At 46.0% G+C, this 12,071-nt stretch overlaps 1 protein-coding gene across 2 annotated transcripts in view; it reads right to left on the bottom strand.

Moving 5' to 3' along the window:
• The window catches only part of EPG5 (ectopic P-granules 5 autophagy tethering factor), a 68,976-nt gene that overhangs the window by 5,865 nt on the left and 51,040 nt on the right, over window positions 1–12,071 (bottom strand). Inside the window, exons 35-41 of one of the 2 annotated variants that reach the window (XM_069963230.1) lie at window positions 11,444–11,547; window positions 7,692–7,867; window positions 6,849–7,034; window positions 6,175–6,384; window positions 5,110–5,254; window positions 3,250–3,492; window positions 3,130–3,156 (exon numbers count right to left, since the gene is read on the bottom strand). In XM_069963230.1, coding sequence (XP_069819331.1) covers window positions 3,130–3,156; window positions 3,250–3,492; window positions 5,110–5,254; window positions 6,175–6,384; window positions 6,849–7,034; window positions 7,692–7,867; window positions 11,444–11,547 — 1,091 coding nt within the window. The remainder of the gene's footprint in view (window positions 1–3,129; window positions 3,157–3,249; window positions 3,493–5,109; window positions 5,255–6,174; window positions 6,385–6,848; window positions 7,035–7,691; window positions 7,868–11,443; window positions 11,548–12,071) is intronic. The other variant, XM_069963231.1, reaches the window with a different exon arrangement.

Below are 12,071 nucleotides of genomic sequence, written 5' to 3' on the forward strand. Positions count from 1 at the left end.
TTCAATGATGACCAATAGAGACGAGCGAATCTCAAGCACACTAGGGTCCATCTGAGCCCAAACATGCAGCAATTAATTACTGGTGGCTGAAGAAGGTGAATGCAGCCCTAGGGGGACCTGGAAGCTATGGATACAGTCATAGGCTGGTCTCTAATGACCAGCAGAAGTGTGAATGCAGCTCTGGGCCACCTTTAGCCCAGGATTTTTTTTTTTAAATCAACTGATGTCAGAAAGTTTTACAGATTTGTAATTTACTTCTATTTAAAAATCTCCAGTCTTCCAGTACTTATCAGCTACTGTAAGTCCTGCAGGAAGTGGTGTATTTTTTCCAGTCTGACACAGTGCTCTCTGCTGCCACTTCTGTCCATTACGGGAACTGTCCAGAGCAGTAGCAAATCCCTATAGAAAACCTTACCAGCTTTGGACAGTTCCTGACATGGACAGAGGTGGCAGCAGAGAGCACTGTATCAGACTGGAAAGAATACACCACTTCATGCAGGGCATGCAGCAGCTGATAAGTACTAAAAGACTGAAGAATTTTAAATAGACGTAAATAACAAAATTACAAATGTGTATAACTTTCTGGTGCCATTTGATTTGAATTTTTTTTTGCCTGAGTTCCCCTTTAATACAACACACACAAGTTACCCAGCCCAGCCTGATGCACATTACTTATACAGAGTTATTTAACTTCTTATGTAGAATTCTACAGATAACTTCCAAAACTGTGAAGACACTTATCATTCTAATGGAGCCGTGTCACAGAGGGGCAGGGGTCTCCTCCCACTGGGGGCGGATGGCCCGCCTCCAGCGCTTCAGCCCGAGACGGTGCCCGTGAATGGAACTTCCCTGTAGCGGTTTATCCATGTGAAACACTGTCCATGTGTCACTGTCATTATAACTTTTAAAGTCTAAATCAACAGTATATGTGATATAAATCCAGTTTGCAATGTACATTCATTATTTTTTTTTTAGTTATCATGTCATGGAGAACACGGCACTTCCTGTTTACTGTTTTTTTTTTCTTAACGAGTCAGAAAACAGGAAGTCCTGTGTATCCCAGGCCATCTGAGCGCTCACAGAGAGAATGCAGTCATGTGATTGACGGACACATTGAGCTGTCACTCTCTGTACTGGCCGGAACACCTGTGTTTAGTCTGTTTTTTACGACCAGCACAAAGCAGCAAATCTTCCTTCAGGAGACTGGACCTGGATATAGTAAGTATAGCTGTTATATAGCTGCCTTCAGGAGACTGGACCTGGATACAGTAAGTATAGCTGCCTTCAGGAGACTGGACCTGGATACAGTAAGTGTACAGCTGCCTTCAGGAGACTGGACCTGGATACAGTAAGTATAGCTGTTATATAGCTGCCTTCAGGAGACTGGACCTGGATACAGTAAGTATAGCTGTTATATAGCTGCCTTCAGGAGACGACCTGGATACAGTAAGTATAGCTGCCTTCAGGAGACTGGACCTGGATACAGTAAGTATAGCTGTTATATAGCTGCCTTCAGGAGACTGGACCTGGATACAGTAAGTATAGCTGTTATATAGCTGCCTTCAGGAGACTGGACCTGGATACAGTAAGTATAGCTGTTATATAGCTGCCTTCAGGAGACGACCTGGATACAGTAAGTATAGCTGTTATATAGCTGCCTTCAGGAGACTGGACCTGGATACAGTAAGTATAGCTGCCTTCAGGAGACTGGACCTGGATACAGTAAGTATAGCTGTTATATAGCTGCCTTCAGGAGACTGGACCTGGATACAGTAAGTATAGCTGTTATATAGCTGCCTTCAGGAGACTGGACCTGGATACAGTAAGTATATAGCTGCCTTCAGGAGACTGGACCTGGGTACAGTAAGTATAGCTGTTATATAGATGCCTTCAGGAGACTGGACCTGGATTTCTGGTAAGTATAAATGTTATATAGCTGCCTTTAGGAGACTGAAGCTGGATTTCTGGTAAGTACAGCTTTGTTTTACAGCATGATAACAACAAAAAATATAATGAATGTATATTACAAACTTGCTTCATATAACATCTTCTGTACATTTAGAGTTTGAAAATTAAATGACAGGGACACTTTAAAGCATAGTACTGATGGTACATTCGCTTTAAAGCTCAGCGGATGATACGGCAGGATACAGGTAGAACAACAATTCGAGGGCAATTCTAGACATAACCACATATAACACATTGCCATTCCTTGTCATTCACAAATGAACTCAGAACAAAGGCATTCTGGGAGCCTTAGTGTTTTGGGGTGATAAACAAAGAAGAAGTGGTATGACCCAACAATAGATACGATCGGGCCAAAACAACTCTGAAGTATCCCGTGCCGATCCTCTGTTATTATTCCTGGATACTGAATAAACTGAGAGTTACCATAGTCTGGCGGTGGAATGGTATATACTCATATATACACCAGCTTATCCATTCACAATGATTGGAAGGGGCTCAGGGATCCCATATGTGCTACTAAATTCCCTTCTCTATGCTGAATGGCAGGTCCCAGGGTTTGCACTCCCACCCATTAAACACTGAACATATTTCCTAAGGTCAGGCAGAGAGCGCCTTATCTTATTTTCTGTCATACCAGTGAATGTCAACATTTAAAGGGGTACTTCAGCAAAAAAAAAATATATATATATCTTTCAAATCAACTGGTGCCAGATTTGTAATTTACTTCTATTAAAAACCCTCTCTGTCCATGTCAGGAACTGTAAAAAGTTGGAGAGGTTTTCTATGGGGATTTTCTACTGCTCTGGACATTTCCTGACCTGGACAGACGTGGCAGCAGAGAGCACTGTGTCAGACTGAAAAGAATACTGCAGGACATACAGCAGCTGATAAGTACTGGAAGACGTAAGATTTTTTTTTACTGAATAACCCCTTTAAATAAGGACATCCTATATATAACCTAAAATGGTTAGAACAACTGCATCTTCTAAATGACTCCCCAGATTCAGCACCTTGGGGTACAGGTAGAAGCAGAAGTTCAGTGGTGAGAAGAGGGGGTCAGATCTTATGACCCATTCATTGTCAGGCAGTGACCGCCACAGAGTGATGCATGCATACAGTATAGATCAGGTTCTATGCAATGACCCAAGTGTCATACGTCACCTCTAGTCAGTGGAGAGTTGTCAGCAGCTACAAGTCGTCCCCATAGAAAAGAAAAGAGAACAATGTGGCTGCATCAACAACTAACGCCATATTGTCTATGCCGGGACTGCAGATGCTTACCATCTTTGAAGTATGCCAGTATACAAGCTTCGGTGGCCTCTGCCATATGTTTAATAGATGCCAGGCTCTGGCAGGCCGCTGTCAGGAGGGGCATGACCAACATGCCTTGCACTTTGCTATCAATCCACTTGAGCAGGGCTCCGCGCAGGGACTCGGCCGTGGTCACACTGGCATTATTCATCACCATCAAGAGCTCCATGAACAGACTGCTCAGAGCCATGTGACGCTTCTGGACCTCTAGATCTGAAAAACGGCAAGGTAAGAAGTGATGCTATATATATATATATATACAGGACTGGACACATATGGTAAACCGGTTAGCAATAGCGGTGTCCTGTGCGGCTGCAGTGCAGGAAGCCTCGGCTCTTTACACAACACCACCATCAGGTGTCCTGTGCGGCTGCAGTGCAGGAAGCCTTGGCTCTGTACACAACACCCCACCATCAGGAGTCCTATGTGGCCGCAGTGCAGGAAGCCTCGGCTCTTTACACAACACTCCACCATCAGGAGTCCTGTGCGGCCGCAGTGCAGGAAGCCTTGGCTCTTTACACAACACTCCACCATCAGGTGTCCTGTGCGGCCGCAGTGCAGGAAGCCTCGGCTCTTTACACAACACTCCACCATCAGGAGTCCTGTGCGGCCGCAGTGCAGGAAGCCTTGGCTCTGTACACAACACTCCACCATCAGGAGTCCTGTGCGGCCGCAGTGCAGGAAGCCTTGGCTCTGTACACAACACTCCACCATCAGGAGTCCTATGTGGCCGCAGTGCAGGAAGCCTTGGCTCTTTACACAACACTCCACCATCAGGTGTCCTGTGCGGCCACAGTGCAGGAAGCCTTGGCTCTGTACAGAACACTCCACCATCAGGTGTCCTGTGCGGCCACAGTGCAGGAAGCCTCGGCTCTATACACAACACTCCACCATCAGGTGTCCTGTGCGGCCGCAGTGCAGGAAGCCTTGGCTCTGTACAGAACACTCCGCCATCAGGTGTCCTATGCGGCCGCAGTGCAGGAAGCCTCGGCTCTGTACACAACACTTCGCACCCCACCATCAGGAGTCCTGTGTGGCCGCAGTGCAGGAAGCCTCGGCTCTGTACACAACACTCCACCATCAGGAGTCCTGTGTGGCCGCAGTGCAGGAAGCCTCGGCTCTATACACAACACTCCACCATCAGGAGTCCTATGTGGCCGCAGTGCAGGAAGCCTCGGCTCTATACACAACACTCCACCATCAGGAGTCCTATGTGGCCGCAGTGCAGGAAGCCTCGGCTCTGTACACAACACTCTGCTATCAGGTGTCCTGTGTGGCCGCAGTGCAGGAAGCCTCGGCTCTGTACACAACACTCCACCATCAGGAGTCCTGTGCGGACGCAGTGCAGGAAGCCTCGGCTCTGTACACAACACTTCGCACCCCACCATCAGGAGTCCTGTGTGGCCGCAGTGCAGGAAGCCTCGGCTCTGTACACAACACTTCGCACCCCACCATCAGGAGTCCTGTGCGGACGCAGTGCAGGAAGCCTCGGCTCTGTACACAACACTTCGCACCCCACCATCAGGAGTCCTGTGCGGCCGCAGTGCAGGAAGCCTTGGCTCTGTACACAACACTCTGCTATCAGGTGTCCTGTGCGGCCGCAGTGCAGGAAGCCTCGGCTCTGTACACAACACTCTGCTATCAGGTGTCCTGTGCGGCCGCAGTGCAGGAAGCCTCGGCTCTGTACACAACACTTCGCACCCCACCATCAGGTGTCCTATGTGGCCGCAGTGCAGGAAGCCTCGGCTCTGTACACAACATTCCACCATCAGGAGTCCTGTGAGGCCACAGTGCCGGAACGTATCATCCCCATCTTCCACAGGCTCTCACCTGGAGGGCTGAAGATGACAATGTCATCCAGCAGTTTGGACATCTCTTGTTCTAGAGCAGGAATGCTGATTTTGCCGTCCTGTTCCAGAGAGCCCATGAACTGGACCATCTGCTGAATGTAGATGCGGCATTTAGGGGTCACGTCCTGGAAAACAAATAATACAAGAATTGGCCAAATCTGTTAAGGAGGAGAATAGAGTATGGCTGGACATTGCCTCTGGTTGTATAGATCCAGTCCAAGTCTTTTCAGAGGCCAATGTTTCTGAAGAGCTTGCCTGCTTAAAGTTAAATAAGGTGATGGGTCCAGATGGTGTCCATCTTCTTCCTGAACCAAGCCGGTGGGAGGTGGACAGAAAAGGCGACTGGCCAGCACTCCTCCAAGTGAGGTGAGGAGATCCGGCTGACTCCACCCACCAGCTGCTAATTGGTAGTTATCTATCCATGCACGTATAGGCAGTCAACTGTCAATCAGCAGATGGAGGGCGGGGGGAGGGGTGTGGCAAGAATCCTATTCTCCTGCATATTAGGAGAACGGATGAACAGCCAAACACCCAAGACAGTACCCTATTCTATGTACCCTGACATCACTGCATTCATAATCCCAGTACTGTGACTGAGAACGCAGAACTGTGTCTGTATATAGAGACTCTGAAATTCCTCCACAAATAACAAAGCTGCCTCAGATGGAGCCTCCGCCATTAGACTATTCACACAGCCAATATACAGCTTATAGCTTAGAACTATATAAAAAATAATGCCGCTACACTCCGCTTTGGGCATGCACCCGTCTCTGACAAGCTGTGGAAATGCATCAATGCTTTTCAATGTGCTCAGACACAACACGGTCATGCATGGGGGAAGCACAGGTATCTTTTATTCCTTAGGGTAATACGTGTTAATCATGATCTGACTTGGATCCGTCCGACCATGTTCTGTTATTATAAGTGAATGTTACTAGATCTCAGCTCTGCAGGCATAAAGCAGCAAGAGAAACAGACTATGCATACACATCAGCCTTATAAATTATATAGGACGCCATCATACACCATCATCTCCTGTACTTACAGAATAAATGCTGCACTCTGGGAAAGAGGAGAGTCCTGCGGAGACGCGGAGAAGCTTCAGGAGTAGTTCATCTGCCAGGTGGGTGCTCAGGATTACAGAGGGAGGGTAATGGCTGCTGAAATACCCAATGACATTTTGGTAGGATACGGCATCCACCAGGTGCCAGGACAATGTGCCGGCCTGCCCTAAGAGGTTAATCAGCGGAGCCCCCTGTAGACATATAGGAAATGAGTTGGTAAGGGGGTACTCCAGCAAAAATCTTTTTCTTTCAAATGAACTGGTTTTAGAAAGTTACATAGATTTGTATTTTACTTCTATTTAAAAATCTTCAGTCTTCCAGTACTTATCAACTTCTGTATGTCCTGCAGGAAGTGGTGTATTCTTTCTAGTCTGACAGTGCCCTCTGCTGCCACCTCTGTCCATGTCAGGAACTGTCCAGATCAATAGCAAAACCTCTCCTGCTCTGGACAGTTCCTGACATGGACAGAGGTGGCAGCAGAGAGCACTGTGTCACAATGGGAAGAATACACAACACCTGCTGCTCAGATGTGACTGTATACTCTGTACTGCCTAGTGCTATATCACTGCCTACAAATACATAATATTATATAATAGTGAACACATATGAGATCAATTTTTCCATAACTTCAGTGACAAGTCTTGGTGCTACATACCGGTTCGTCTATGAGCTTCTCCTCTTTGGTGAGAAATACCAGCATATACAAGAGGCAAACCAGCATGCGATGGGTTTCTTGCCTAGGAATGGGGCCCCAGGCATCGGCCAGGACGTTCATCCAGTTGACATCACATAATACACCCCCCAGGAAGAGAAAACAGCTTTTTGGGCTCCCTCGCTCCACCTAGTGAGAAAAAAAGAATAATCAGTAATTACCATGCACTTCAAGGGGTTTCGTCACTGTGGATGCACACAATCTCTAGAACGGGGGACTCCATAAACGGGGAGATATAAAATTGTTTTAAAATCATCTGGTGTCTGAAAGTTATATAGACTTGTAAATCACTTTTATATTTAAAAGTCTCAAGTCTTCCAGTACTTATCAGCTGCTGTATGTCCTGCAGTGGTGTAGTCTTTCCAGTGTGACACAGAGCTCTCTGCTGCCATCTCTGTCCATGTCAGGAACTGTCCAGAGCAGGAGAGGTTTTCTATGAGGATTTGCTACTCTGGACAGTTCCTGACATGGACAGAGGTGGCAGCAGAGAGCGCTGTGTCAGACTGTAAAGAATACACCACTTCCTGCAGGACATACAGCAGCTGATAAGTACTGGAAGACTAGAGATTTAAAAAAAAGAAGTAAATACAAATCTGTATAACTTAAAAAAAAATTGCCAGGATACCCTTTTAAACTAAAGACTAGTGTCTCTCTCTGCACATTGTTTTGTGTGTATAAAACCTGCCCAAAGATGACATGAAAGACCTTGCTCCCATACAACACTTACAGACCAGCTTGTACCTCTGTAATATACACAATTAGCAGGGTTGTTAATGGTGATCTCACCTTGAAAAACTCTTCCATCAGTGTCTGATCAGGATACATGTCCTTCCAGGGCAGCTTACTGTACTCTGTGTGATAAGTATACAGTATATACTCTGGGTGCATGGGTGCAGTGCAGGACTCACAATAGTGCATGAGATGTAACCACAGCGCCCCCCGCTGACCAGGCAGAAGGTGATCTGCAAGAAAATGAGAAGACCATTAACAGATTTAAACAAAGTTTCTCCTATCTATCTATCTATCTATCTAATCAATCATCTATCTAATCTATCATCTATCTATCTATCTCCTATCTATCTCCTATCTATCTATCTATCTCCTATCTATCTATCTATCTATCTATCTAATCAATCATCTATCTAATCTATCATCTATCTATCTATCTATCTATCTCCTATCTCCTATCTATCTCCTATCTATCTATCTATCTATCTATCTATCTATCTATCTATCTATCTCCTATCTATCTATCTATCTCCTATCTATCTATCTATCTATCTATCCATCTCCTATCTATCTAATCAATCATCTATCTCCTATCTATCTATCTATATATCTGTTATCACTTATCTGCAGAAGAGGTGTTAACTACCTTACCGGTGGGGTCGGCCCCCATTGATCATGAGAATCGAAGTCCCTTAACCCTTCAGTGAACAGCACAGACATGGGACGTCTAAACACAGCTCAGCTATGTTCAGATGATCAATAGAGAGTGAATGAAGTGGTGGCCATACACTGATGCCGCCAATACACTCACCAAGAGTACAAGAGACCTCCATTCCCATGATCAGTCACAACAGTCAGACCCCCACCAGTTATCCCCTATCCTGTGGTTACTTGACTATAATAATATTCTTGGGATAACCAAAGTAATAGGAATGAGCTCCTTACCTGCAAAGTAGCTGGCATATTAACATATTAACAGTATCTCAGAAAAAAAAGTTTTCTTCTGAATAATGTATGACAAGTAAAGCATTAAGAAATTATAACCTTAAAGCGATACTTTTTATTTAAAGAGTCACTGGTTGTTTTTTTTTGTAGAAATCAATAGTCCAGGTGATTTTAAGAAACGTTGTAATTGGGTTTATTAGGCAAATATGCCATTATCTGCATTTAAAAAGACTTTCCCCAGGTCCCCCCCGCCTCTCTCTCATTCACTGCTCATTATCAGGAAATCTTGACTAGTTTACATCGGTCGAGCCCTGTGTAATCTATGGAGGGGGGAGGAGGGAGATTAGTTGCCAGCAGAGAGCAGAGAACAAAGGATTACACAGCGGGAGTTGTGTGAAAGCCGGTATTCAGAGGTCAGAGAGGTCAGTGCTTACTTCAGAGGAAATAGCTGGTGATGTAGCCATAAATTAACTCTTTGTTGTCTTGTTTTGGTGCCTCATCTCCCTCCACCCCTCCCCCCTCCATAGAAAACCATGAAGACAGGGGGGAGAGCTTCAAACTGCTTTTTCATGATTAAAAATGCATTTTTCGGCTAATAAACCAAATTACATAGTTTCTTAAAATCGACTGTACTATTGATTTAAATGTAAACGACAGTGACACTTTTAGAGTATGTTCACATTGAGTAGTAATAATAATAATAATAATAATAAATTTATTTGTATAGCGCCAACAGATTCCGCAGCGCTTTTTTCTATGCATACAGTACAGAGGTACATAATACACAGTTGAATAGTTAGAATAAATAAAAATTACATAAAAATACAAAGTATAAACGAGACCTGCCCGTTGGAGCTTACAGACTACAACTTGGGTTGACACCAGGCATAAGTGCATTTGTCCATGGTCCGGCCATTGTAAATAGTTAGAAATACAGGATGAGCCAGTAACACGCCAATGTCTGATTGGAAGTAAACATATTAAGTGCAGGAACCGTCAGAGATAGAGCAAGGGAAACAACAGAAGGGGGAACAAGTTTAGGGAATGTTATAAGCGAGCCTGAAGAGATGAGTCTTCAGGGCACGCTTGAAACTGTGAGTATTGGGTAAGAGTCTGATGTGTTTGGGTAGGGCGTTCCAGAGAACTGGTGCAGCACGAGAGAAGTCTTGGAGGCGGGAATGAGAGGTTCTGATTATGGAAGATGTTAAGGTTAGATCATTAGCAGAGCGCAGAGCACGAGAAGGATGATAGTTGGAGATGAGGGAGGAGATGTATGGAGGGGCAGAGTTGTGGAGAGCTTTATGGGTGAGGGTGAGGAGCTTGAAGTGGATTCTGGATTTAATGGGTAACCAGTGCAGTGACTGGCACAGGAGGGAAACGTCGGTATAGCGGCTGGAGGGGAAGATGAGCCTGGCTGCTGCGTTCAGGATAGACTGGAGAGGGGAGAGCTTAGAGAGAGGAAGACCGATTAGTAGGGAGTTACAGTAGTCAAGATGGGAATGGATCAGGGCGGTGTCAGTGGTGAGAAATGGACGGATTCTGGAGATGTTTTTGAGATGAAGATGACAGGAGCGTGTAAGAGCTTGGATGTAGGGAGTAAAGGATAGATCAGAGTCTAGCATGACCCCCAGACATCGAGCCTGATGCACAGGAGGGATGCTAGTACCACAGACTGAGAGGGAGATGTCGGCTTTAGGTTTGTTAGAGGGAGGAGGCACCAGAAGTTCAGTTTTAGAGAGATTAAGTCTGAGAAACAGAGAGGTCATAGTGTTAGAGACAGCGGATAGACAGTTACTTGTATTTTGCAGGAAGGCAGGGGAGATGTCGTGGGAAGAGGTATATAACTGGGTGTCATCAGCATAAAGATGGTATTAGAAACCAAACCTGCTGATGGTCTGTCCGATGGGGGCTGTATAGAGGGAGAAGAGGAGGGGACCCAGGACTGACCCCTGGGGAACTCCAACAGTAAGCGGTAGGGGACAGGAAGTAGAGCCAGAGAAGGATACACTTTAGGAGCGGTCAGAGAGGTAGGAAGAGAACCAAGAGAGAACAGAGTCCTTGAGGCCAAGCGAGCTGAGCATGGAGAGGAGGAGCTGGTGGTCCACAGTGTCAAACGCTGCTGAGAGATCCAGGAGAATCAGCAAGGAGTAGTTTCCTTGTGACTTGGCCTTCAGCAGGTCGTTTGACACCTTGGTGAGAGCAGTTTCGGTGGTATGAAGGGATCGGAAGCCGGACTGTAGAGGGTCAAGAAGAGAGTTATCGGAGAGATAGCGAGTTAGGTGAGAATAGACCAGACGTTCTAGGAGTTTGGAGATTTGGAGAGATTAGAAACAGGCCGATAGTTGGCTGCACAAGATGGGTCTAAAGAAGGTTTTTTCAGCAGTGGGGTTTTAATAGAGTGTTTGAAGGAGGAGGGAAAAAAACCAAAGGAGTAAAACAGACAAAACTTTCCGCCGCGGAATCCCGCCTGTCTCAGTGTTACGTAGCTATTCTATGGGTGATTGCGCCGCCACAGCAGAGGAACGAGCGCCCTCTCATTTACTCACATCGGGACACTGAGCAAGACGGGATTCCGCGCCGTATTTGCTCAGTGTGAACATACCCTAACATGTCACAGCATTACGCCCACCACCCGGCCCAAGATCCAAACTCTCTTCCTTCATAGACTACAATGAAGTGAGAGAGTCGGATTTGATTGACACCCGGGGAAAGATACGCACCTCTGTTGCCTCCTCCGGGCTTTGTCTCAGGATTACAGCGGTTCTCAGATGAGTCGTGACATGTATCTCATAAGTTATTACAAATGACAGTGATGCTTATCCTGTGGATAACTCTTGATCACTGATCTCATAGCTTGTACTCACCCTGGAATTTCTGATGCAGCGTCAAGATACAATCGCAGAACAGCTGGACCAATATGACGGCATTGCGGGTGTCACTTTCCAGCCAGGGGTAGCAGCGCTGGTTACTGAGGAGAGAGCAGAGGAGAAGCTGAGTGTGCTCTGTGTTGGGCAGATTCATTTTTCCTCACTTTTGATGGGTCACAGAAGGGATCACAGTTGTGCAATAGTGGTTGTGGGGTGTCATGTACTTTAATATGGGTAACAAAGTATTTGTCTCATTTCAGAAAAACCTTTTAAACTGGGAACCTGATTCTTCATCTTGCCAGACCCATCACTGCTCAGAGCTTTCCTCTATGCTAAGGGTCCTATAAGACGGAACAACTTTTAACGATTGCAAACGGGATTGTTTATTGTTAAAGCGACTCTGTACCCACAATCTGACCCACCCCAAACCGCTTGTACCTTCAGATAGCTGCTTTTAACCCAAGAACCTTTAAACCGGCAGCCCCGTGCCCTACGGGAGTGGTCTAGATTGTGTATGCATTAGGCTGGCACAACCTCTCTGTCCCTCCTCCCCTCCCTCCTCATCATTAGGAATGCTCCAGGCAGATTGCCTCCTATTTGTCAGCTGTGTCAGCCCGGCACATGG

Source organism: Dendropsophus ebraccatus, chromosome 3 (genome assembly GCF_027789765.1).
Source record: "Dendropsophus ebraccatus isolate aDenEbr1 chromosome 3, aDenEbr1.pat, whole genome shotgun sequence".
NCBI lineage: Eukaryota > Metazoa > Chordata > Amphibia > Anura > Hylidae > Dendropsophus > Dendropsophus ebraccatus.